This window comes from Paralichthys olivaceus, chromosome 3 (genome assembly GCF_024713975.1).
Source record: "Paralichthys olivaceus isolate ysfri-2021 chromosome 3, ASM2471397v2, whole genome shotgun sequence".
Taxonomy (NCBI): Eukaryota; Metazoa; Chordata; class Actinopteri; order Pleuronectiformes; family Paralichthyidae; genus Paralichthys; species Paralichthys olivaceus.
Window position 1 is genome coordinate 6,905,656 of NC_091095.1, and position 27,008 is coordinate 6,932,663.

Below are 27,008 nucleotides of genomic sequence, written 5' to 3' on the forward strand. Positions count from 1 at the left end.
ATCCATTAATGAATTGACATTAGGTTCAATGCCATTATTCTGATTTGGGAAATTATTTAGAAAATTTATCAAGAAAAAAGTCAAACTTTCTGTTTCCAGCTTCTGAATTCTGAGAATGTTCCTGCTCGTTCATTGTGTGTTGAATATGAGATTTTGGATTGTTGCTCATGTTGGAACATGACGATCGTCTTTTATCTAATAAGACGTCTTTTAGACAGGACTAACGATTCAGAACCAACTCTTTTACTCATGGATAGATTCATCTGTAATATCACAGGTAAGAAGTTATTGTGAGAGATAGAAACAGCTTTAATATGTTAAACGTGGATTCATTGGTTTAACTCTAAAAATTATATTATTTTTCAAAATGTCAAAATATTCCTTTAAAGATTTTGACACCTTGTTTTGTATATATTGTAAAAAATAGATTCGAGTGTTAGCAGCGTTGTCACTTACCTAATGATTATCCACATGATAAAGTTTCTGGAAGCTCTCGCTGCCTCTTCTTTGTGACACATTTCCTGTTTTTAATGTTTCCTCAGGGAAGTACATGGCGGGCTGCTCCTTGTGAATCACACACCATCGCTGGCGGTTGAGAGAACTGTGTCTGAGTCGAGGGTCTGAGAGATGATCGGTGGAGAGAGATGAGTCGGGAGAGGAGGCTCCGGCTCAGCCTCAAGGACAATGTGCACTTAACTTCTGATGGCGTCCTGCTGCTTTAGGACCAAGCCTTTTCCTTTTTCCTCTTAAATTAAGTTGTGTGTTGTAACTCGCTCTTCCTTCTTTACCTGGAGGAAGTCTTTTTTCTATCGACTCTCCTCCGCTCACATCCTGTTCTGTGTGCCTTTGTAGGTAGAGACTGCAAACTCAGCTAGGTGTCAGAACTTTTCTTGAATTACAATTCAGTGTGAATAAAGTTAAGCATATTACTGTGTTGCCATGGGAACTAGGATTTTTAAATTATGTAAATACCGAAAGATTGAGTCGTCTGTGAGCGAAGACCCTCTCTACGAAACCGTGGACAAAAAGAAATGTTTGTGAATCTGCCGTTCGTTTCGATTAGAGGTTTTGTGATGTTGATATTTGATTAAAAAAATAAATAAATGTGCTCAATCATTTTGGTTTACACCAATTTATTACACATTGTGACCAAGTACAAAATACAGCTGAACTATGCAGTTTATTACAGACCATCATCTGTCCTGGGCTAGCTAAAGTGTAGTCAAGAACAGGTTTAAAAAGACACAAAAATAAGGGTTCAGTATACGTGTGAGAGGAACCAAATCTAGTTCAATAAAAAATAATCCTCCGCCGAAAATCTAAAACAGCCTTACAAAACATTACAATGTACACATAGAAATTACTTTTTTTTTTTTGTTTAAATCCCCAAAGCACTTGAAGGCAAATTACTGTGACAGGAGGCACAAGTTACAAAAAGCCTTAAATAAAGTCAAGCTCAAGGTTTCTCATCGCTACAACAAAATCATCTGAGGGGGAGAAAACGAGGGGAAAAAAATAAAATCAACCAAACACAAAGCTTCTGTCGATCAAAGCAGAAGATTTCATATAAATAGAGATTTCTCTTGTGACAGTTTATCAGCTTCGCTCGGTGCACGTAACACCGCAGTGAAAACTGAATCTCACACATTGAACGATCGAGATTGGAAACAGATTTTTCACGCACACACATCAGTCTAATCAATTACACGTCTGATACAGTTTGAGGAGAGAGATTAGGCAAAGACCGAAGGCCACAGAGCACACACTTTCTACATCATATAAAGATATATATATATATTTATATATATAATTTATCATTATGGACAAATTCCCCCAATAACGCACTGTGTTTTTTTTCTATCTAATCCAAACAGAGTATAAGACTTTATCTGAGTAACAGCATGAGGTTTAAGTATCGGCGTCGGGGAGCGTGTGCCGGTTCAGATGCCAACCACGTCCTTCTCCTTGTATGTTTGGTTTACAGGCCCAGAGCTTCATCTTCCCTTTGAAATGTACGGCCAGTTCTTATCAGGAAATTACACCAGATTCCAGTTTAACATCACCGTTAAGATTATTGATCTGGGTTTGTTCCCAACTCTGTGACGATGGAGTAAAACCACCACGGGTTTGCACGCTCGTCACTGGATTATGATTTTAGGTTCCTGACAGCACAGGGAGGAATTATTTACATGAGGGAAAACCGCAACACGGCTACATCTTTTCTTTTTTAATACTTGCCTCGTGTCATCTGAGCCAAACGGAGCACAGCATAGAAATCTATTGAGGTAAACAAACCAACGTGGTACACAGCCCAGGTAATAGACTGTTCCCTGCCTGACAGGCTGAGCTGGTGGGATGGACTGAAGGAAAGGTCCTTTGGGTCATTAGGTTGCATGTTTATTATTTTATTCTATTTTTCTTTTCCATGTTTGCTGCGAGCTGCAGCAGAGGCAACAAGGAGCACACGCCTACACCCAACCAATGTTGAAGGTGCTTCGAATGTCTGAGGTTTGGAGACGATACATTCATACTGCGGTAGAGGCACAGCTGAGGGACAGATAGACAGCATCTGTAGTGGTGGTTTCAAAGTTGGCGATCTAAGGCACTCAAATGACACTATGGCACAACTAGTTTGAAATTTGATAGAGAAAAAAACATAAGAGTCACATAAACACCACACACCAGCACTCAAAGATACACATCCAATAGAAAGGTACTGCACAAAGTCATTCACAGTTGCAACAAAAAAAAAATGGAAAAAGAATCAGACCTGTGTTAACGCCCCTGTGAGGAAAGAAAAGACGAGAGCTTCCTGGGAGAAAGATCACCAACTTTACAAACTACTGAGGGGGGTGGGCTGACATTGCTACTCTCTATGTACACTGCACACACCGACTGCAGAAGGACGCATTGTGCTCGGCTCAAAAGCCCTGTGTGTCCCAAAAGGCCCCAAAAGCCACTTCAGGGTCACCTTTTAAAGCGAGTGATGCTGGTCCTCGTGGGTTCCTATTCGGACTGGACTCACATCTCCTGCAGAGGGTGGCTCATTTCAATCCTCTCTCTCTTTACAGCCGGTTCAGTAGGTTCTCTGGACGCATCGGCATCGCTGCCCAGGTCGCTCATCTCGTCAGAGAAGGAGGCGTCTAGTGGCGGAGGGAGGGAGGGATTTGTTAGAGGAGAAATCATTTGCCACAGTAAAACCAGAAAATGTGGGACAGGAACTAAAGTACAAATGTGCAGCCGAGTTTAAAGCTACAATAAAAAACTTAAAACTCAATATTTAAGTCAAAACAAGTATTTAACTGAGTAATTTCTGGTCTAGCCCTGTGAAAAAGAGAAGCTTACCTTTTTCCAGGAGTGAAGGCATCATGGAGCTCAGGTCACTGAACTGTAATGGAAGAGAAGATGAGTCAACAAAACAACAACTTGTAATCCTTTCATTTCAGTGTTTTGAGCAGTTTCAAATTTCTTCTGTTACCTCGCCCATAACAGCGATGGGAGTTTCTCCGGTGGCCTGAGCCACTCGATGCTCCACCAGGTAAAACATGTACTCGTCATACAGGAGACGGATCAGGTGGAAGGATCCAAAACTGGCTGCACTTCGCAGAGTAAGGTCTCTGATCACCATGGAGCTACAGGACGGAGAGCGAGAATCACAGATAAGATGCAGAATCTCCTGTCATAAGGTCAATACTTTACTATATAAATGTGATCCGGTATTTGCGTTACCTGTAGAAAGACCATTTGAGCAGGAACTGCCGAGCAGCTTTGGGGAAGCTCGGGCTGCCCTGGTGTGGCTTCAGGACCTGAGACACCACGTTGTCGAGCCAGGTCGCCCACTGATCCAGAGAGCTCTGCTGCTGCAGGGTGACTTTAAAGTCCTGCTCCAGACGCTGGACCACGCTCTCGTCACACTGACACACCCACGACGCCTGCTCCTGTCGGACACAACAAAACACAAAGTGAGAGGGTCAACAAACCTGTGACAGTTAAACATAGATTTTTAACCTACGATGAACTGACAGACAAGTTTACCTGGACGTTAGCGAAGTCCACCCTGTTGAGGTCGGAGAGCATCTGGTTGATCTGGGAGGTGTTCTGCAGGACGGCACGAGCTGCCTGGGCCAGGTGGTTCAAACTGGTGTAACGTCTCAGAGTCTGAGCGAACGCACTGACCACAGCCACCTGAGGAGCAGAGAGCACACACTCATGTTTTTAAATGACTGAAGTCAGACACTTCATTCAAACCACTTCCAATATCTAAGGCTCCCTGTTTTTCTGGCTCAGACTGAAGATAAGCAATAGATAGAAGTCACACAGTCGAAATAATATAAAACCTCTGCAAAACACAATCTAACAGACATGAGAAAGAGGATCAGTTTTTCTCGTTACCTTGGTGCGGATGATCTCCTGAGGGAAGCTGGTCATGGCGTTGGTCAGCCAACCCTCCAGACTCTTGGCGAAGTTACGAATGGCCTGAGTGAGAGTGCCTGAAGAAACAAAACGCTCTCGGTTACAAACTGAATTTACTGCATCGCCACTATGCTTGAAGCAAAAGTAAAATTCAAAAGGTTCAAGTCGTAGAATAAACACAAGTTAAAGTTGGGTGGAATGAGGAAGATACGAGTCGATGGTTTTAAAATCCATCCTCTGTCTCGTTCCAAGAGTTGAAAAGTCGAAAACAAATCTATTGATTGATCTGCAGGAAATAATTTAGATGATTGACGATTTTTTGGTTGTTTTCTTGGTCTTCTGTGATATGAAGGTTTCAGTTATGAGACTATTTGTAGAACAAAGCTTCAAAAACATTTAAATTTTTCTGTATTTTCTGATATTTTAAAGAAAAAAAGAATCAAAATAAAAAGCGCAGAGGCACTGACTGGGAACAGGACGCAGGACGTCGGGGATGAGGATCTCCACGAGAGCCTGGTAGAGGATGTGATCACAGCTTCTCATCCATAGTCTGATGGGTTCATATTTACACAGAGCCACCAGCTTCTCTCTGGGAATCACACCTTCTGGGTCCTCATCACTGCACGCAACAACAGAACAGGTTGTCAATAAAACAAAACTCTAAACTCAGCAGAAGAGTTTGGCTGTATCTGCTTATTCTAAGCAAATACTTTTCTTATCGGCTGCTGCATGTGTGAGCTGACCTGTTGCCGATGGTTGTATTTCCGTCACTAGATGGCGGTGTTGAATACCAAAAGGTCTGCCACAGTTTCTCAATGTAGTGGAACTGAAGGTTCATCACCACGTCCAGAGTCGCCTGCAGGAGAGCGGCAAAGGAGGGAGGGAGGAAGGGAACGAGGGGGAGGGAAGAGAGGAGGGAGGTGAGGAGGAGGGGGGGGGGGGACAAAACATACAGAGCTGAACCATGGCAACCAGACACACAACAAAGTTTCTGCAGGCAGCCTCTCGCTCGCTCTGGGCCCTCCTGGTTAGACAATGAGCCAGCTTAAACACAGCTCCCCACACATTAATCATCAGGAGGTTTCTGAACACCACGTTTAGGCTTCGACTGCAATTTGATCTGCACAAGTTGGTTTCACACTCTTTTTTTAAAAGAAATTTGACTGTCTTTATAAAGCAGATTAGTCTTGTAGATGTACTCATGCATGTGCCTCATTTTAGCAGCGAGGTGCTGACCAGATCTAACCCACGTGACTTCCTCTTTCCTGTTCATATGTATGAGGCCCTTTGAAAAGCAGAGTACACTGCGAGGGCACAAAGGAAGTGGAGGCGAGCCAGTGTTTTTCAACAATTACACAGTTAGTGCTTTAATTGTTGGAGAAAGAGCCGCCACCTGTTTCTAAAAAGTATGAGCAGATAAATCTTAAAACTTGACGCACAGATATGAAAGGAAAACACGAGTGAGCAGCGCTGCAGAAGTTTTTTAATGTTCGCTCATGAGGCCAAAGGAAACGTCAGCCTGACTCCTCATGACGCAGGGGTCAAACTCATTGTGTTTGCCGCCACAGTTTATCTCCACACTGAGAATTAGAATTAGTATGAGAGCATGATTTACACCGTGCCCGGAGATTCTCCTCTTTCTCTATCTGGCAGGACGTGCACTTGCCGCTGGATCCTGTTACAACAGCAGAGTAGGCTTCAATCACATGATATGTTTTTTGCTTCCTCTCCAGTTGTCGCCATGGCAACCTTGTTTACGGTTGCCCCCAGCAACAGGTCAAACACAGATCTCCAAAACAAAAAGGAGAATTCCCCATACCCTCTAAACAAGAGCGTTTTACCCAGACAGTTTTTCAACATGCAGGAAAAACAGCGTGCCTTAAAAAAAAGAAAGAAAGAAAGAAAGTGTGGGGGAGAAATAACACGTGTTCACATGCACCGTCATCTACACACATGCGCCTGCAGCAGAGATTCCAAAATCTTTACTGACAAACACAGTGTGATTTATTACTCTCACACTTTGATCAAACACTTAATTATTTGTGCTTAAACAATAACTTACTGGTGCAGCAGATTGAATATTCCACTGTTGTTATGACGTTACTGCCCAACAGTGCATACATATCTATTTACAGCCTCAATCAAAACAAACTCTTATAACTACATGAAAGTAAAGAAAGAAAGAAAACATTTCTTTGCCTGTAGCTTTGAGCATCATTGATGAAAGCCCTGACTAACGTGTTAACAGGTCACCGCTGGCTCCCAGAAACAGGGAAAAAAGTAAGATGCATAATCATTAAACACGCGGAGGCAACGAGAGCTGTGAGAGTGACAGAAATACGCCAGCAGACAAAGACAGGAGCCCATGTGCCTGTCCGCAGACAAGGCAACACAAAGGCCCAAGGGGAGGCCACCACAAAGACACCAAGATGTCCACCCAGCGCGTTGAAAGGTTAATTGGCATGTCTTGAAAGCTGCACAGAGATGAAAAGACGGCTGGAACAAAGGGAGCGTGGTGAGGCTGGACAAGAGGAGGGCAGGGATAATATGATAAAGCCGGAGATTCGCCACCACCACCTCATAGCCCCTCTGCTGCCAGTAACCCCCCCAAAATGTAATGTTCAATATTATTTATAGCGTGCTTCTTCGTGGGGGGGGGTTCTTCTGCCTCCTCAAATTCATTATCCTACCAAGACATTATGAAATCTATGAAATGTGATTATGTAATAATTCTCTTTAGCTCTTTTTTCATATGTTTGTTTTCTTCTTTATAGATTTTTATTTTCTGTCATGTTCTCTTTAGGTAAGACACAGGCAACGGCTGTTGACTGCTGCAGGTTGTTTTAATTGTGACTCCTGTTGCAGCATGTGTATCTGCCCTGAGGTACAACGCTGGCGCTATTCTATATTTCCCCTATTGTCAAGGAATTCCACAAAACCAGGGAGGTGTTGATTTATTGCTCAATACTTTTTTACTTTTCTGAAAAGGGTTCACACATATGGTCTGATTTTCTAAAACAACTGGTTACCTCTTAAGGGGACTGATATTTATGAATGTGTGCAATTTGGTGCTAAACCACATGAAAATCTGGATCTGAATATAAAGTTTCATAAGGCGACTGGTGGGTGCTGGTGTACGTATGCGCGCTACTAAATGTCGTTCTGGCTTAAAGCAAAATTAACTCCAACTGTGTATTATTTGGGTATTATTTTCTCTCAGCAGAATATCAATGGACATTTGTTGCTTCAGTTAGGACCTGTATTCCAGTAGGACTGTGTATGTGGGATTGACTCATAATAAACTACACTGCCAATGATCACAGTGATGAAGAAACACGTCTGCTAGTGTAACGGTGTGGTTCAATGGCGGGCTTTATTATAGTTTTTGGACAACGGTGGAAGATTTATGACAGGGGAATAAACTTTAATAGGGTTTGGATACACCAAAAATACTTATTCATCATATAAATACGTTGTTGGCTTCATTGTTTTCATAAGATTTGTTGAAAATAACAATCAAACTATAAAAAGATGAATATTTGTCTTTTTTTCTCTCTTTTAACTTGTTCCACCACCGACTGATGGACTTCAAACTTGGCGGGTGTGTTGCTGATGAACAGTTGTCGAGAAAATGGTCACACACACACACAGATTCCGCCATTCACTTATAAACCGTAAACGGCACTCGCTGTTGCCGTGGTAACAATGTTTAAGACACAACCCTCCGATGATGTCACTGAAGGTCAGGCTCCAGCTCGACGGGCGCTGCGCTGGTGATATAAAACTTCAGACTATTTTGACTCATTTAACTCACAGCGAACGATTCAATATAGGAAAGATATCCTTCAGCAGGTCAAGCGTTCAATATGACATAATTAAGAGTTCATTATCAGAGCCATTAGAATTCAATTAGTGCAGAAATAGCATTGTTCATTGTTCCCATGTCCTTATTTCCACCCAGTTCAAGCCACAGACAGTTATAATTAATACAATCATATAACGTACAGGCAGCATTGTAAGCTGTACTATAATGTTTAATGTGCTATTTTTGTAGCTTTCTGTGAGTTTGCACACTTACAAGTCTCTGTCTGAACTTAAATATTCCTCCAGTCACTTATCGTGACTTTAACTGGAAATATCGTCATATTTGCTGGTTACATGTTTGGTTAATATATCAGGGCCAATTAATGTTTAATAGGGAAATGGTGCCACACAATTGCCATATGGTATATTTCAGTGTTCTTGTCTCCAACCAGGAGATTATGTTTTTACTGTCAGCAGAACTAATAAAGAACTACTGAAATCATTTCCAGGGAATTTTATGGAAGGATGGGGCATGACCCAAGGAGGAACCTAACCAATTTGAGCAGATCCAGACTAACAGGAGGGTCCAGGATTTCTTTCCACTTTCTTTAATTTGGCAAAATAAAGCATAATAGAGATGCACTTTCTAGTTCTCCCTGACACGCAGGTAACTTCTATTAGTCAGCAGTAGGGTAAGAGTAGCACTGTGATATAACTCACCTCACAGTGGTCTCTGTAGAGCGTCTGCAGCTTCTTGATATCATTCATGTTGATGCGCTCAGGCAGAGGCTGAGTGCCCAAATCAGGGGTGGGAAACGGAGGCAAGGTGTGGGATGTATCTGCATAAACCAAAAAAATGTAGACAGGTGTCACTCAACTAACTCATACAGACGTGTGTGTACACACAACACACACAAAAACACAGTTAATTACTTAGAAACCATATAAAAGTTGTCTTAGTGTATGTAAACATGACATTTATTATGTACGAGTGCGTTTGCTCTGAATGAAGCGAAGATGTGATGGTAGTTGTGCAAAATATTGATTCTACTTTGTGATGACACTGAAGAAAATCATCTAGTGCTGTATAGGTGAATTTTTAAATGCAGTTGTGTCATCATGGAAACGTAGTAGAGGCAGCGGCCAACCAGCATTTGTCGCTTACCTATGTACTGCTGGTGATGTTGACTCTGAGCAGCCACCGACTGCTCTGGAGTGCTGTTACAATTCTGAGAGCTCCCACACAGGCTGTCAGACATACCATCCACCTTCTGCAGTGGTTTAAACCTGAACACAGAGGAGAGAGCAGGACAGGTCAGCTAAGTTTTGAAGGAGAGAGAAAGCAGGTACACAGAAAGTAAGAATGATAAAGGTAAAAATGTCAGATCGCAGGGAGAGAGCTCTGACCTCTGTTTCTGGTGGACAGGCTGCTGCCTCATGGCCATGTACTGGGTGTCCTCCTGCAGCCGGTTCAGGGGTGAGTCTGGCTTCACCCTGATGCCATAGTAATGATACTTAGAGTTGCCTCTGGCCGAGGAGAGAGTGAGAGAAAAAACAGAAACAGTGAGGAGGTGAAGTCTTGCCATCTGTGTAATCACTATCATTATCCTCTTCCATCAGCAGGCCTCCGATGCCTATAAGCATCATAATACTCATCACATCTATAATGGTAACATGATTACTATTATCAGCATCTTCAATATTTGCGACAGCCTCTTCCTGTGTGTACCTGGTGCCGAGGCGGCGGGTCCTCAGGCCCATGAAGACCGATCGGATGAGTTTGCCGAAGGAGGCTGCGTTGACCGGATCCAGTTTCTGTTCCTGACAGTGCCGCAGGTAGTGGTTGTACAGGGAGCACCGGGGCAGACTGACTCCCTCCGCTGTCTCATAGTTGTCCAGGAGCCACTGCAGCTAAAAATACACAAAGGAAGCAACAGTCACACAATCAGTGAGCCCTAACAGACAGACTCTGTGACAGTCACCTGGCTGTTAATGGAAGGGAGCAGTGCATCGTATTATCAATTCAAAAGACTGATCGCACACAAACAGACAAACAACGTAACTTGTTTTAGAAAGTGAAACACCAGATAAGACATTACACTCCTGCTAAGCTCAGGCTTGACTGAAGAAGTGAGTGAGTGTAAGGAATGGCTGATTGAGTGAACACTCAAACATCTGGAGATCTATTTATTCTATCACACAAACCTCCAAGTTACTGAGGAGAACACAGTCATAGTTCTGTCTGTAAAAATCTAATCAAAACAATTTACATAAAGAGCTCATATAGCCAATTTAGAAATCAGTTTCAAAGCAAATACTGATATTGGCATTGTGAGGAGATGGCTGAGGTTAAGAGCTGGAAGTTAAGGAAAGCATCTGAACCACAAATTTGCCCCATGTGAGTGAAGGTAGAAGAATAGAAAACTATTAGAATCAAATTTTAATGTCATTAGACTTGAGTGACAGCCTCCCGACGAGAGAAAAGTTAGGCCCCATTCACACAAACACAGGTCCTTCCCACTCATCTCCATTCATTTGACGGAAGAAGTGTGTTTATGTGACATCATCTTCCAGGGTGCAGCATTGACTAATTGTATACCTGCAAGCACGCATGCAAGCTCATTCCTCATACTGGACTTCGCGGATCTTACTTCACTGTCTCGCCGCTACATGACACAATAACCCCCACCAATGCAGCCCCCTGTGGTAAACGTAGGGCAAACGTCTGTCAGAATGTGGGCTTACACTGTAAAGATCGATGCATGTATTGGTTTATTTAAGTGTAAAAATAACATGAATCAATCAGTTATCCAAAGTCAGACACGCATACAAGGTGTATTCTTTAGGAAAAAGTGATAATAAATGCAAGTTCAGCTCATTTGTGTCAGTGAGACAGTGCAGAGAGAGTAAAGCTAGCAGTGGGTTACTGTGCTCAACTGAGCAGGACAGGAGAAGAACACACAGCGTTCAGGTTCAGCCTCTGATGTCTTTTTCTCTTTTTATCATTTTCTCTCATATCCTTCTCAAAGAAAGTTCCTGGTTGACTTACATGGCTGTTGAGCAGGCTGCTTTTGTGACTTGCAATTCCTTCAGACTTTTGGAGGTTTTCAATCGCCATTTCAAGCTAAAGAAAGAAGCATGCAAAAAAATAGTGGATAAAGAAGGGAGAGGAGGCAAAAGAGTGAGAGAGACAGAAGAAGAGAAGGGGACAGAAATAAGCAGGGTATATGGAGGAAAAAAAACATAACAAAAGAAAATAAGACTGTTAGCGAGCAGCCAGATCTCTGCATTTCCATTAAAAATCAGTCAGTGTTGCAGCCAAATCCATTATTGGCTGACAAAAGCATGCAAATCAAGGGTCTTATAGGGTTAAGCTGCTCAGTGGAGGGTTGCAGTCAGACACTCTAATGTATGCAAATAGGAACCACAAACAGGGGCACAGGTCACGTCAAGCTCAGGGACAATAGGTCAACAATGCCCCTACAAGTGAAACAGTGTCACAATGAGAAACACACTGACATATTATTCTGTCTTTAGACATCAAAAAATGATGGAGTCCTACTGGTGCCAAGCAAAGTGAATGACAAAACCAGGGACGTTCTGTTGAGCTGCAGAGGAAAATCAAGTTAAAAAGAAAAGATATGTGCTATTGCAGCCAAACTGGAGACATAGAAGAAAAAGGGAAAAGAAGCAGGCAGCATTCCAAGCCTTAAGAAGGCTCCAGAGGGCTCTTGGCCAAATGGTAATGAGCCCCAGGGGTTGCTTTGTTTTGCAGGGCGCTCAAGTGCCTGTGAAAACCTCTGAAACAAGGCAGTGCTGAATTATTTAAGCCAGCGTCCTGATTCTACAAGCTCTCTGCCCTGTACTGCTCTGCTCTCTGTGTGCTACTGCAGAGCCAGGAGGCCTAGACTCAGGTTGCCTTAAAACCCACGTCTCTCTCCCTGCCTTTCAGGCCTGTTCTGGGAGCCTGCCCAGTCTGGACAAAGCCTCAGCAATGGTGACAGTTAGCACCAGTATGCATTTGATGACATCATACAGTATGGTAGTTAGGATCTCCACTAGTTGAGGGAGCAAAACTATCATTTTATTTATTCTGTTTGTTTGGTGTAAACCTCTGACTAGCAGGGTTTTTGGTCATGTTTTTTCTAATGTAAAATGTGCTTTTGAGTTCCACTGGAACAGTGTGAGTGTTGCTCACCATAGCTGAGGAGGAGCGTGACGAGTGTGAAATGTGGTTGCGGCTTCCCTCCATGCTTCCTCCATGGATCAGGTAGGTGCTGCCACTGGAGATGATGTGGCTGCTGCCCACATCCATGGCGATGCCCACCATGCCATGAGGGGGCACCCCACCGCTGGCGGAGGAGACCACCGTGGTGACGTGAGCTCCGCCAGCCTGCGAATCAAAGTAGGATCCCCCGCTGCTCTGCCCGTAGAGCTGGGCATCAGGGTTGTAGGAGTAGGCCGTTCGGCTAGGGAGTGGATTATTGTGATTAACACTCAGAATATTTTGCAAAGTGCTGTGTAACACTTTGATATTTATTGAAACTCTAAAATGTGCTTACTGGCTCATGTTGCACTTTGTTTAATGCATCATTGCTTTGCCGTATTTTTGAAACATCACTTACATGGTTCCATTGGTATAAACAGTTTCTCCATTTTCTCCTACATATTGAACCTGGGATGGGTAAACATGTTGCACCTGCTGCACCTACAGAGAAACAACAAGAGTATTAAAGAAGCAGAGCTCACAAGTAGCAGACCTGTGAATAAAGAAATATCTCACTCTATTTATAGAAACTGTTGAGACGTAGAAGGTCAGCGAGAGAGGTAATTGGCTAAATATATAAACAGTGTAAAGTTAAATATATTGTTACATATGGTATATGTGTATGTGTATATTTGGTGTCAGTATTGAGACCTACCCAGGCATTTGATGTAGTTTTTCTGTACAATTTTAGCACATAATAAACCTTATATTGACAGCAGATCAGAAGTAACAATAATTGATTGAAAAATCCGACAAACATTACAACTGGAAATGGAAGAAATAGTGAGGGGGAGAAATGGAAAAAGCAGGTAATGCGCTGTCCATCTGTTATTTGCTGATCATGTAGTATTACCCAGAAATTAAAGACGGACACCTAAGACCAGCTAATAGTAGACTGTCAGGTCAGATGCTAGTTTTTCACCATTAGATGTTCGACATCACACAGTTTTGTGCTGGGATTTGGTTCAAGCCTCCAGGAACATTACCGGGCTTCACAGCAAGGTCACATTATACAATGGGACTCAGAGAAGACTTTCTGCCATACACATCATCATAAAAAGACATGATATGTATTATTATGTTATTCATGTATGCAAGCAGTGGGTCAGGCTCAGCCAGAGAAAAGACACACAGTGAGGGGGGCAGAGGAAGCAGGAGAAACATTTCATCTCTGGATGAGCAGATGTGCAGCCGTGTTTTGGGATCTTTATCAAACGTTTGAGACAAACATGGTTTGGTTACTGTTTAGTTTGTTTACTAGAAACCAACGAGAAACCACAAAGAGTTGATCAGATATTTGTAAGAGACACAAATATAACCTGGTGGATATACACAGGGTATAATTTTGTTGTATTTCATATCACTGAAATTAATTTGATCATCTTTTACTTTATTGTAAAAATAAACCGGCTTGGTCACGAAAGTCAAACTAATGTTGGTTTTTTTTTATTGTAAAAAAAATCAAGGGATGCACAGATACGTTCACAGCACTGTATATGTATGTACAGTACTGTGTACCTGCTGAGGGACCTGTTGAACCCTGGGTACTGAAAGCTGCTGTACTTGTCCTCCCTTCTGAGCTGAGCCTGTAGCTTGAACCAGCACCCTCTGTGTGGATACAAGACATAACTCAATTACATAGGTATGTATGTACAATCACACACACGTCACTATAAACATGAAGTCAACACAACATCCGCAAACATGTCCACAAATGCAGCCCCCCCCCAAAATAATTTTATTATTTTAGTAAGTGCTGAGAGATTAATGATGATTACGACATATATAAATAAAAGGTAATACATCTTACTACAACAGTCAGTGTCAGACTGTGTTTTATATGGTTTTATTAATTATGTTGTACTTTTACTGTAGCCTCAAATAGACCATGATGCAACTGATGGCAAAGTGGAGGGGTGGCAGCTTTAGTTGTTGGTAAGTAACTAATTGAAACCACTATTTAAAAATGTTTTATTAGTTGTAGGAGGTGACTTAAACATTAATCCATAAGTGTATCCAGGAGAGATTCTGTTGTCAAGATATTATGGCAATTATTTGATCATTCAAGGCACCACAGGCAAAGCACTAACACAGCAAGCAGGTCCTGGTTTGGTTTCCAAAATAACTTTTCTTTTATACATAACATTTGGGGGAAAAAACAGAATGGAACCGTTTTGTCTTCACAGACTTTCCCCATTCTTCCCGTCAGAGGTAGTGTCCTACCTGCTGTGAGGCCGGGACAGGCTGTACCACAGGAGCCTGGGCTGATGACGACGTGCGCAGCGCTGCCACGCTGGTCGTGGTGTCTGACCCGCCCTCGGAGCTCTGCATGCTGGGTAACAAGGGAGAAAGACAAGAAATGTATACCAGACTGAAGAAATACTCTTACAGGTATCAATGAAGACTAAAAGGAAACAATAAGAGAGTTTAAAGCCGATACACATGGACAGCCATAAGAAAGTAAATGTGCTTCCACATCACCCCTTCTTTCTTGGAGCCACCAGAGCATTCATTAGGCCCCAGGGGGTCTCCGGCTTTGCCAAGTCAAGCTGAGTCACTAAAGCTCGGAGCCCCAGAGGCTGCCCACCTCTGGCCTTAATCAATGGCTAAATAAGCAGCACAACAGTATTACACAGGCTCTCTGTGCTGCTGACAGAACGCACCCAGGTTACAAAGTTACAGTACAGGAGTTCAAGTTACCAACAGGACTCAAGTGCTTCCTGGGGACCTTACCCACTACTGCCACTGGTCTTTCCACTGGGTGACAATGTGCACAGCATAGCAAAGGGGAGCTAAAAATGGAGTGACACAAAGGCTCTCTTTAAAAAAAGGACAGAGGGGGAATGAGCGGGAGTAAGGCAGGGACAAGAGAAGAATAGAGCAAGGGGGAGTAAGCAGATAAAAAACAACTTGTCCACTCTCTCAAAAAAGAAAAAAAAACGAAGGGAGAGGAAGATGAAAATGGCAGTGGGGCTCCGGCCTCTGCCAGGGTCCTGTTGATATCCAGCGTTTGTTTCTAACGAGAGCCATTCTCCGAGGGCTGCAATAATCCAGCTGATATGAGGAAATTCCTCAATGCTTTGTAAACGTTTGTCGGTTGCCATGGTGAGGAATCCATGACGACCACCCCCAACTCAACACCCCCCCGACCCTCCACCCCCACCCCCTTTACAAAGCTCTTGCGCAGGAACTTTCGAGTGCGACCGCAAAGAGGAGAGGGGGAGGAGGATTAGAATAAGGAAGAGGGAGATACAGCACGGTTGGGGGGTGGGCTGAATTGATGAGCAGTCTTTGGTTCAAGGCAGAAACACACGGAGCAGCAGGAAAAGTCAGTCGGCAGACAGGAAAGGTGTTCACAGGGAACATTCACTGCATGACACAACGTGCTCGAGACACAGTTCATTATGTTAGTCATAACACACGACATGCACTACAGTGTTATCATAGTTTACTGCAGGAGACCTGCGAACGGCACTCAGGCTGCAGACTAACTGCAACAGGTGCAGCTACACATGTCTAGTCTGATCCAAACTTCCTGATGGTGCTGCACAAATATATCGATAAATAATAATGATAATAAACATTCTTCCACATTAGCATTATCCAGGAGATCCACTGACTCAAACCACTGCTCCCAGAGACTCTCTCAATTGAATAGACGCCTGAGAAGACTGCCTTCTATACCAAGCAATAGATTGAACTCCGACAGAGAAGACGTTAATGACACCAAATCTAATATGTGACCCACAGAAGAGTAGAAAAAACTGTGTTGAAGGAACAACAAAAACAAGGACAGAATGAGTCAGAATCAAAGGAAGTTTGCTGCTGATGGCAGAGAAGGGGAAATAAATTCAACAAAACCAGAGTTCCAACCAAAATGTCATGCTCACACCAAGATAGGAGTCACATCCGCTTTTGTGGAACATTTTCAGAGTATGATGATATAGGATAACACCACGAAATTATACAACCAACTTAAATGTTGCCACTAAATACAAAATAATGAAAGTATCACAGACTCTAAACACAAAATCCCAGACATCCAAAACTAAAATGTTCCCACAGGCAATAAGAAACTGTAAGGGCTCAATTTATTTAAAAAAATGTTTTTCTAAAAGGACCTTGACAGTAAATCATAAAGAAAATAATAATTTCTACTTCATCCAGAGAAGCGAGCGATTCCAGGTTTTTTTCGAGCATCGCACGACTACTTGTTAACTCGCAGGAGGAGCTGAGTCTGGCGACTTTCACTCTTCATCTCTGAATCAAACGTTAATTATAGAATCCGTCGTCCAATAGCAGCTCTATATGGTGAGATGATCTAAATACAAAATACAGGAAAACACAAACCTGGCTGTGAAAAGAACTAAATAGTACACTTGTGATCTGAAAGACATGAAACACATCAGACTGACCTTGCTGAAAGATACACTACTTCAATTTTTTCAAATCAATGAAATTTAAAAGATAACTGTCAACTGTGTGACGGTTATGATATCAGCAGTAGTTTTGGGGTAAATCCAGAGTTTGGAGGAACTGTGCTTAAAATATAATCAGAGCCCCTTTGAGGGGAAACAAAAAACATATTTGGGTGTGCCTACAATGGCATTTTCCATGCTAAGAGATTTTGCAACAGGCAGAAACTACTCTGCCTTCATCACTGTGAGGTGTGGAGGAGGCCTATGATGAAATTCCTGATATTTGTTAATCTTCAAACACAACGCAGTAATGACTCCCTGAGCCCATCTCCTGTGTATTTGTTCAGGGCACAATTAGCACTAACATGTGAAAGCTCTCATATTGTATTACTATTTTTCTTCACGTGTTTCTCGTATGTTATTCTTAGGGCCAAATGTCTATTATCAGAAAGATGTCAACAAGGATTGTGCCATCTAAAAGCTGCTGCAATTATCAAGCATATTTGTAAAGCAAGGAATTTGCTCAAGGAGTGTCAGATCAGTTATAAATACACTCGCAACATTTCCATCATTTATCTTTAGACTTGTCATTTTCACCAGAGGAAGTGACACTGGCCTGAGGGCTTCTCTGTGGCCATTAAAGAGTGGGTGGCATGGCACGATGCAGAGGGATCAAGAAAAAGAGCCCTGACCTTCACGTTTTCATCCATTAAAGTTCAATTATGGCACTGGCTTTAGCATTGGGTGAAGCATGTCAAATCAATGCACTGGAAGCAGAGAAAGAGGGGGAGTACAAGCAGAGAGGATTCTTTCTGCTTACATGTTCAGGGAAGGTTAAAAGACGCAGAAATTCCCAGCCAGCAGTTCTGAAAAACACAAAAGGTAGACCACAGCAGGAGATACGGCACTCTGCTGCAAAAAAAGCTGCTCCAGATGGGCTGCTGTTTAGTGCAAAAGCTTTCGGCCTCAAACCCAGAGACAACTTTATACGTGCAAGTCCATTTCCATGTCAGGTCTGAGCCTGGTTTCATTCATGCAGATCCCAGATGAGCTCTTAACAACACTACAAAAACAGTCCCTCATTTCAAGAGTTACCTGAGTTTTAAAAGCTACACTACAACAAGGAAAGACACTTTTAAAAGAAACCCCAAAGCCTTACAAAGTGTCATAATGCTACAATCTTTAATGTTAATAGTGTGGACAAGATTTAAACATCTGTCACTGACAGCTCTAACTTAAACACGGCTCAATCAGAGAAAAACACATACAGATGTTCAATTAAAAGCAGGAGCCCACAGTCTTGGCTCATGTTTGCACTGGCCCACATTGTTTGCAGAGCAACAACGGTTGCTAGTGGCAACACCGTCCACTCCCGTTTCCAGGAGCCTGTTGCCTGGCAACCAACAGAATACTTCCCAAACCAAACAATGCCATCCCCCACCTGATCCCTCTATCTCACGCTAAGTAGAAACTTACAACAATAAATACTATGTAAGCTATTAATTTCAGACACCAGGAGACATGGAGGCAGAGTCCTGTGCTGCAGTTATAGAAAAATGTACAGACTCTACACTGGTTATAACCTAAAAGGACAGTAGGAAGTGCTCTGCTTTTGTAACTACTTGGTGGTCAAAAGAAGGAAGAATGTTTAAGTCATCAGGGTGACAACAATCTATTCTTCAGGGCTGCTTTATACTCATGCCACCCAAAAACAACACTTCCCAACACAAGCAGGGTCTTTCCAAAGTTTCCTTGGCAGATGACATGATGAAACGGCTTGAAGAGCTCAACACTTTTTTCAACTCACCTGAAGATAAAGTAAAAATAAAGCAGAAAAAGGCACTTGTTGCTTTTAAAGGGACGTCTATGGAGGACGTTTTCTCTACACTATGCACCAATTAAAGCAACATGTCCATGATGAGGCTTTAACATGTGTTCCCTAATTTGAGAACTACTTCACTCCATTATATTTGACACAAAAAATTATTAATTGCCGTTTCGGGATTTGAAAAAAAAAAAACGACTTGCTTTTCTTTGATTTCATTTAAAGAACCTATAAGATCACACAGGCACACGCGCTCACACAAAGAGTGGATTAAGATATGATAAGAGATTTCCACAACAGAGGCTGTTCTTCCAGCCTGTCTCATTAATTCATGGCTAATCCAATCAAAGCAGCTCTTGGGGTCTGCAGATGGCAGAGCAAGAGAGAGGAGGGTGGGGGGGGTGGGGGATTGGAGGCACCGACCACCGTCTCTGATCCAAGCCCCCCCCCCCCCCCCCCCATCCCCTCCACAGCTCACCTCCCCACCTCTGGTCATCAGCACAACCTGTCCACTCCGTCACCATGTGCGCTGCAGGCCTGACAGCCTCAGAGAGAAAGATCAAACCGTTGCCATGGAGATTGTGTGTTCGCCCATGCTCTGCACTCGCAACTTCCTCCCCCCAATGTCTTACCTCTTCTAACCCTTTCCAGATTTCCACAAGCCCTCCTCCCAGTCCTCATCCATCCTTAACACTTAACATCTAAAGAGATGAAGGATGAGGGTCTGAAACTGCACATGTTGAGAAGTTGGAAATGGAAAAAAGAGGAAAACACAGAGAGGTAGCAGGGAAGTGGAGGAGGTGGTCAGAGCTGGGAAGGTAATCAGTCTGTACTCATACATGTGGGCGTCTCTCTGTCGTGAGTATTTATCTACTGTGTTTCAACGCTGCCGAACTGATGACACAAAGCAGAACCTTCACTCGAGTCACCTGACTGCTTAAGGACAAGGTGGAGACGCAATCCTTATACATCGTCTGTCTTACATATTAATAATGCGTGTAACATTAAGATTATGCAATACATTTGTGCACTTCCAGGCATTTACAATCACGTCTGCACTGCATGTGGAGCATATAAAATAGATCTCAAGCACATAATATGGGCCCCTATTAAAACTATAACATAACAAAACTTGCTGACAAAACCAAAAACTATCCACAGTGCACATTACCCTGTCGGGGCTGCATGATACTCTAACTATATTATTTTAATAATAATAATAACTTTTATACAATTTTAATATCAAGGTTTTTTAAAATAAATTATTCAATACAATTAATATTCAAAATAGCTGAAAAAAAACATACATGCATACAAATATTTTCATTAAGACTTAAAGACTATAAGAAGTGTCATGTAATAAAAATGTGTTTTTAAGAGTGACTCAAAAATGCAATGAAACGTGTCACCAGGATAAGTATCAGAGAAACGAAAACACGACCTGCTTGCTTGAAGTAATATTGCTGCCTCCTTACAACATGAACGCCTTACATCTAATGAACCATTAAGACTTGGGGCAGTTAAGTACAGTATCCTGATGCTTCAGACTTGCATCCTTTTCTGTGGAATTACACCCACTCCACACACAAAAGAAAACTCACACTAATGTTATTTATATCTGCCTTTGCTTTGTCTCTTGTACAGTTATATTTTCAACCTGTGGAGTTCCCTTTCCCAGGATCCAGATTTTGCGAGGATGACCTCAGAGGCTGGCAGAGCGTGAGCTGACTTGATCTTGACCGATGAATCTGAGATAAGCACCATGTTGCCCTGGAGGAGGATTCCTTCATGGTTGGCGTTCATTCCACACAGATATGACACTGAAAGTCATCATCACACTGTACAGTATGTTTTCACAGGCACCACTTGACACAAACAACGATTCATCGGTTAATGCTTAACATCTCACGACAGAGCCAGGTGGTCGTTCTCCGTGTGATGAATACTGCACAACAATAAACACTTGCCTGATATCTGATTTAAGGTTTAATGCCTTTTGCACACAAACCCTGTGCAAGAAAAGACATGTAAGATAAGTTCGCTCTGCCTTGGACAACACATTTTAAGTAAAGAACAGTGACCCATTACAGACTGGAGGGATTATATATCTCCTCTGGCCTCAGAACACCCCAAGATACTGCAGGAGGGACAAGCGAAGGTTGCTGGGGAGCGGGACATCAGGCCTTCCTTGCTGTGACCTGACCCAGGATCATGGATAAATGGAACACTTACTAACACAGCATCTTACAGTCAATGCTTAGCATGCAGGCATCATTTTAGTCAACAGTCTGCAAACTAAATCTATTGCATTGGGAAACCGAGCAGTGTCTGATCCAATTTGCAGGCAAACTTCTTCTTACTGGCTCACCAGTTTAACATGTGGCCACAAATGGAGTGGACTCAGTTTGGGTGCTGGACCAGTGATTCCTGTGTAAAAACATTACCAAGACAGGGCCTGGATTTTACATCATCTTTTCTGTCGCCAGCAGTCAGATCCAGGGATGTGCTTTTAATATAAAAAACGATGTCTTACATAATCTAAGATTATACAGAGTAATTTCCAGAGCATTAACCATCTAATTACCTGAGGATCTAAGGCCTTGTTCATACCTGGCATTAACATTTGTCTCTAGAGCTGAACAGCTCTCACCACATCAGTTCAAACCTGGCATTAGAAGGTGTCTCCATGTGCGCCACGATTGATCACTTGTGATCGGATCTCACTTCCCGGTTCTATATGCAAATACACACATGCATGATTTCTGTTTGCAAAACAACAAATTATGTTGTTATAGCAAGTCAGATGAGTAAGTTGTCAATGTGTGTGGGTGGCAATCAGTGTTTATATTGAGGCAGTGGCCATAAATATATCAATGTATGGAAAACACGTTTCAAAAATATTTCCCCTTCATTATGAAACTGTAGCGGGTCAGAGGATGTCAGCTGAGTAGGCGGCCATCCTGGGCCACACTGAAGGACCGCAACGGAATGTGACCACATGCGTCCCAGACCACCTCAGATTACAGTCAGAGTGTGCGGACTTCAAATGGGTCTTCCATATGTTTTGGGTGCGTTCACACCTGCACACATAAGTTGTGATAGGATCACTCAAGATGGATGTCAATACCGGGTCTGAGGAGGAGGAGGTTCACTGCCAGAACCTACTACCCAGGCTACAATCGACAACATTGTTCAGCTGGACAACAAACATGAAAATAATTATTCATTACAAAGCTACTTTTAAATGATTTTGTCTTAGTCTTGGTTCTGGTAATTACTTTGCAGCAGGTTTACACTGATAGACTCTCTTTTTTAGGTCAAATAAACATCTCATAACTATCTATTCAAAAGAGAAAACTAGGGGGGGGGCTGCTACTATCCCTGCCTTAAATAGTGAGGGGGGGGTCTGATATTGTAATGCAAATGTCACTGCCTTGTCTGTTGTTTGTGGCAGGAAATTTAATTAGCAGTTGTGTAGCTATGATACAAACAGGTGGAATGCTAAGAATGCTCCCGATGACACATGCACAGACAGCAGAGACAGACAGAAAAACATTTCATTTCGCGAGTTTCAACTTGTTGCCATCGCGCGAGGGCCAATCAGTGGACACATTTTTTTGGTGTGTGACAAGATTTGTTTCTTTGTATCCTAGCAGCCTAAGCCTACAATGATTTCCAAAATGTTTGTAGCTGGAAGACTTGATGTGAGAGTCAGGAGGACACTTAAACTGTTTTCCTTTCAACAGATTCTGACAAAACTATTACAGCAGGCCACTTAAGAAGAAAAGCTATTAACAAATAAATTAAATATGGAGATTGCGAAACTCGACATATTTCACTGGTACAAATGGCACTATTAAATTCCACTTAACAAGCCCCACAAGGCGTTCTCCTCTCAGTTCTGCTTTGCTCTGTGATTTCCTGACATGCTTTTGACTGGAGTTGGGGGATAACCCATTAAAATTGTGTTAATATCAGACAGTGACATTAGCACAAAAACCCAAGCACAGCAGGAGGCATATGCAACTCTGTGAATATGACAAACTGTAAACAGCAGAGACAAAGGTGGTGGCAGTGACTAGGTCCATGTCTATATCTGTTGCCTGCTATTGAATTGAGTACTTCTCCCCGGGGCAGCAGTCGGCCTCATCAAGATAAGCTAAATACAGCATGAGCAAACACACATACGTGAGCCCATCCGCCGAGCACACTCGTGTATGCACACACACACACACTCTCTCTCTCCACATACACACAGGACATGTGACCAAAAGCTGTGTCAGATCACCCGCTGCCCTGGAGACCATTGCAGCTGTCCTATTGGTAGCTGAACTGTACCACACACACGGGCACATTTAACACTCAAAATGGCACACATATAAGGGTGGACACTATTTACAACATGCAAACCATTCCAGAGATCGCATAAAATAAAGTTAGAGGAGGGGAGGCTTGAGAAAGGATATTTTTCTGTTAATCACAGGCCACTCTTTGCTGAAATGGACGAAAGTATGACCACAACCAGAGGCTGCAGGCCATGCTAATAAAAAACAAGCATGGTCACTGAAATTGTGGATACAGACTGAAAAGTCACCTGAAGTGCAAAATAATAATCTGACATCGACTTTTAGAAGGACAGTACACCTAATTATTTTCTCTACTTTTCAAGCCAGTAAGAAATGTATAAATAACTTTCTAACCACCAGTTGCTTTGCACTGTAATTCTCCTTTTCAATGCACCTTTTCCTCTGTGACCTGCCTCTGCAAGCCAAAGCTATGCACTCTCGCCACAAAGAGGGAGATGAAAATAACCTGATTAAAAACACTGACTTTTAAAAAGAATAACATTTCGCCCCCCTGGCTCACTCACTCCATCCCTTTTTCTTTCCATGACTTGGGCGTATTTGTATATCAAGTTGCCATGTAAACATAACAGTGTCATGCTCAAATTGGGGGGTGGGGTTGGTGGGGGTTACACACAAGAGTTTCGGCACAGTCATCTCTTTATTTTTTCTTTGTAGCAGCGGAGAGCTGTCTGACCAGTCACAGTCAAGTTTCTCTCTCTCTGACACTTCATAACAGGTCATGTTTTTTGTCAATGCACATGGCCACAGGAGTAAAAACCATGTGTGAAGTAAACCTTCATGAACATTGACTTTTAACATATAATACAGCCTACATATTAATTAATAAAACCACACTCAGGTCTACCTTTGGACCCCTTTTCACTTAAAAAGGAAATAGATATTGGGCTGCATCAATAATACATCACCTTAAATGAATCATTCTCTTCCTTATGAAGATTACTACTTTATGTAAATACACATTTGAAAGTTTAAAGATCAATTCATTAGTAGCGAGACTAGAGGAGCATTAATTAGAGAATTTTTCATGCTGCAGAGATTCTGATGGTTCAATAGCAAACATCTCAAATGACCGAGCACCTGACAGCTGTCTCTGAAAAGATACTTCATTAGAATTAATGCATCTCGAGGGAGACAAAAAGAGCAAGGAATCCCAGAAGGAGGAAAAGTATGCAAAGAGATGGAGAGCAGCCAAAGCCACACTGTAAAACTAATGAAAGCGGGAACTTAAAATCATGGCGGGGTAGGGGGGGTTTACTTTGCCTTGGTTTCTCATTATTGATGTGGCGTAGATTGATAAGAGCATTAAACTCTGCAGGTGAAACAGAGAAACCCAATGAGACCTGCAGCTTGAACAATGAAGCCATTAGGCTGTTTGCAAACAATTCGCTTTCAACAGGAACAGCATCGGTTTAACTTGGAGGAGCTAAATGACTTGTGATGACACGAGTCTCATTAATTCTCTCTGCTTTGTGTGAAGTGCAGCGGTGTGTGTTATCTGACGCCTGCTTTTAAAGCCCATATGAAAACAGCACTTAAACTCTTCATCTCTCGTCCAAGACTGTGCAAGCAAAGTATAAAAGAGCCATCATAGCACCACCTAGCTGTAGCATACCAAGTTATTAAAGTTGTTTTTAATATTATAGAACTTCTTCACTCTGTAAAGCACCTCGTGTGCTAACATCAAATAGTCCATGTTGTAAAATGTGACTAACAGAAGTGGAGCTCATTTGACAGATCAATACACTTCTGGGATAGATGCATCGGGTTTGATAACGTTAGTGTCGCAACGTAAGTTCACAGGTTCGATTTCGGCTGTGTAACATTTTTGCCAATTCCTTTATTCTTTTCACGAGCGAGGTGTAAAAGTGAAAACCAGCACAACCGAGCTGAAAGGAAAGTTGTCCCCCCCGGGTATCAGTCCTGCCTGCCGCGGACGTTTGTTGCCGTTTTGAGCCCCACAACCGCCGCTGCTAACACCAGCTAGCCTCCTTTTACCACCTGCTTCAATGTGCGGTTCCTGGTGGAGAGAGACGGCCGAGGAAGAAGGTGAAGTTTGTCCGGGTACAGACCGACAACACCGAGCTGCCGTTAACGACAACAACAACAACACCACCAACAAACTCCAGCGACCGAACTCTCGCTCGGTCTCTAACGGGTGTCTCGGTTAGCATTAGCCGTAGCTCGCCAGTTAGCCTGAGCGTCCACCTCAGCTGCTGGGACTGAGCCGGAGGTGCGTTCACGTCTCGACGCCGCACACAACACGGCAGCAAGTGCAGAAAATGACGCGGTCGCATCGGACGCTGTTTAGCACGAAGAAGCAAAAAAAAAAAACCAACAACAAGCTGAAGTGAAATAGGTAAAAGCTGCACGAGGTGGACGTTAATTCAAGAACAGTGGAAAGGCATTGTCAACTTGGGGCGGACGCTGCAAACAGGGGAAAGTTGTGTTGTGGAAAAGAAGCACGGCTGTTAGCAACAGGCTCCCGGAGCTTCCCTCTCCCTCTCCCCGCAGACTGAGGCGAGCTGAGGCTGCAGATCGTGTAAAGATATATTCACCTTCGTGTTGAGAAAACTTCTGCTCGGCTCTTTCTCCTCCACTCGCTCGCTGACTTCCAGATGCTGCTGCCGCTGTTGCTGAGTGTTGCGCCCGTTGGTAAGTAACTGTCTCCACGGCTACAGTCACTATGGCGCGACGGGGTCTCGAGGCAACTGTTGCTACCCTCGACTGGCGACGTCAGGGCCCTCACTACGCGGGGGAGGGGCCGAAGCAGCAAAGAACCCCGCCCAATTTCCGCTCAGCTGTGACTTTGATCTGAACCACCAGGAGGCGCTCTTAGCCAGGAAAGCATTCACCCACATGCTGGGTCTCTTTCTTTTGAATGAGCCCATCTATTTACATCAATTAAATACATTATTAGTAGTACTAATACTAGCAACAGCAGCAGCAGTAGTAAAAGTAGTATTAGTAGCAGTAGTAGCAGTAGTAGTAGAATTAGTAGAAGTAGCAGCAGTAGTAGTAGTATTAGTAGCAGTAGTAGTAGCACTAGTAGTATTAGTAGCAGTAGTAGCAGCAGTAGTAGTATTAGTAGCAGTAGTAGTAGCAGTAGTAGTATTAGTAGCAGTAGTTGTAGTAGTAGTAGTAGCAGCAGTAGTAGTAGTAGCAGCAGTAGTAGTATTAGTAGCAGTAGTAGTATTAGTAGCAGTAGTAGTATTAGTAGCAGTAGTAGCAGCAGTAGTAGCAGTATTAGTAGCAGCAGTAGTAGTATTAGTAGCAGTAGTAGCAGTAGTTGTAGTAGTAGTAGTAGCAGCAGTAGTAGCAGTAGTTGTAGTGGTAGTAGCAGCAGCAGTAGCAGTAGTTGTAGTAGTATTAGTAGCAGCAGTAGTAGTAGCAGTAGTAGTAGTAGTAGTAGCAGTAGTAGCAGCAGTAGTAGTAGCAGTAGTAGTAGTAGTAGTAGCAGTAGTGGGAACTGTTTGGATTTGATCTTAAATTGTAAGGTCTTGACCTCATAGAATTTGTATTTGCTAATAGTATTTATTTATATAAAAATATATAATTTAATTTTTATTTTGTTTCCCACAGCAAATTCATTGTATGTGTAAACCTGCTTGGCAATAAAACCTGATTCTGATTATTATCTTATGATTTGGTGCTTGGATTAAACACTTTTTTATTTAAGTTCATTTATTTGTTGCCGTGTATTTTGTGAACAGTTTGTAACCTTGTTTATATAAAGTGCTATACAAATAAAGTTATTATATTATTATAGTAGTAGTAGTAGTAATATAAAAAATGTTGTCTTGTTTTATCTCTAGATAAATCTTATAATTTAATTAAAGCTCTTGTGATGATGTATAAAAAAGAAATTATAAACAAGGGCAGGAAGCAGATAGGACAATAGAACCACTGTGTTAGAA

At 42.6% G+C, this 27,008-nt stretch overlaps 2 protein-coding genes across 11 annotated transcripts in view; one reads left to right on the plus strand and one right to left on the minus strand.

Annotated features, from left to right (window-relative positions):
- The window catches only part of fcho1 (FCH and mu domain containing endocytic adaptor 1), a 39,427-nt gene extending 38,311 nt beyond the window's left edge, over positions 1-1,116 (plus strand). For all 4 annotated transcript variants that reach the window (XM_020098426.2, XM_020098428.2, XM_020098427.2 and 1 more), the window contains exon 27: positions 543-1,116. In XM_020098426.2, coding sequence (XP_019953985.2) covers positions 543-571 — 29 coding nt within the window. In that variant the 3' untranslated portion in view covers positions 572-1,116. The remainder of the gene's footprint in view (positions 1-542) is intronic.
- Positions 1,117-25,831, minus strand: rfx2 (regulatory factor X, 2 (influences HLA class II expression)). Of its 7 annotated transcripts, none has more exons than XM_020098431.2 (18): positions 25,650-25,803; positions 14,708-14,816; positions 14,003-14,092; positions 12,843-12,925; positions 12,416-12,686; positions 11,267-11,341; positions 9,947-10,128; positions 9,625-9,744; positions 9,383-9,504; positions 8,938-9,056; positions 5,157-5,269; positions 4,881-5,032; positions 4,393-4,490; positions 4,036-4,185; positions 3,730-3,938; positions 3,479-3,632; positions 3,346-3,388; positions 1,117-3,143 (listed from the first exon to the last, which is right to left on the minus strand). In XM_020098431.2, exons 2-18 carry the CDS (start codon positions 14,813-14,815, stop codon positions 3,022-3,024), a joined length of 2,211 nt encoding a protein of 736 aa, XP_019953990.1. In that variant the 5' UTR covers position 14,816; positions 25,650-25,803; the 3' UTR covers positions 1,117-3,021. The 7 variants fall into 7 exon arrangements, with proteins under 7 accessions (XP_019953990.1, XP_069377810.1, XP_019953988.1 ...); XM_069521709.1 differs by lacking the exon at positions 25,650-25,803 and adding an exon at positions 15,218-15,351; XM_020098429.2 differs by lacking the exon at positions 11,267-11,341 and having other exon boundaries at positions 25,650-25,831.
- Positions 25,832-27,008: the final 1,177 nt, after the last annotated feature.

What these genes read in the sequence shown, in the direction of transcription:
- rfx2 (XM_069521709.1), bottom strand. Translation starts at nt 15,264, where the DNA reads ATGCTGTGCACATTGTCACCCAGTGGAAAGACCAGTGGCAGTAGTGG. An exon ending in ACATCACCAGCAGTACATAG is followed by an intron (nt 9,057 to 9,382) that starts GTAAGCGACAAA and finishes TGGTTTATGCAG; the next exon opens with ATACATCCCACACCTTGCCT. An exon ending in AATACAACCATCGGCAACAG is followed by an intron (nt 5,033 to 5,156) that starts GTCAGCTCACAC and finishes TGTTGCGTGCAG; the next exon opens with TGATGAGGACCCAGAAGGTG.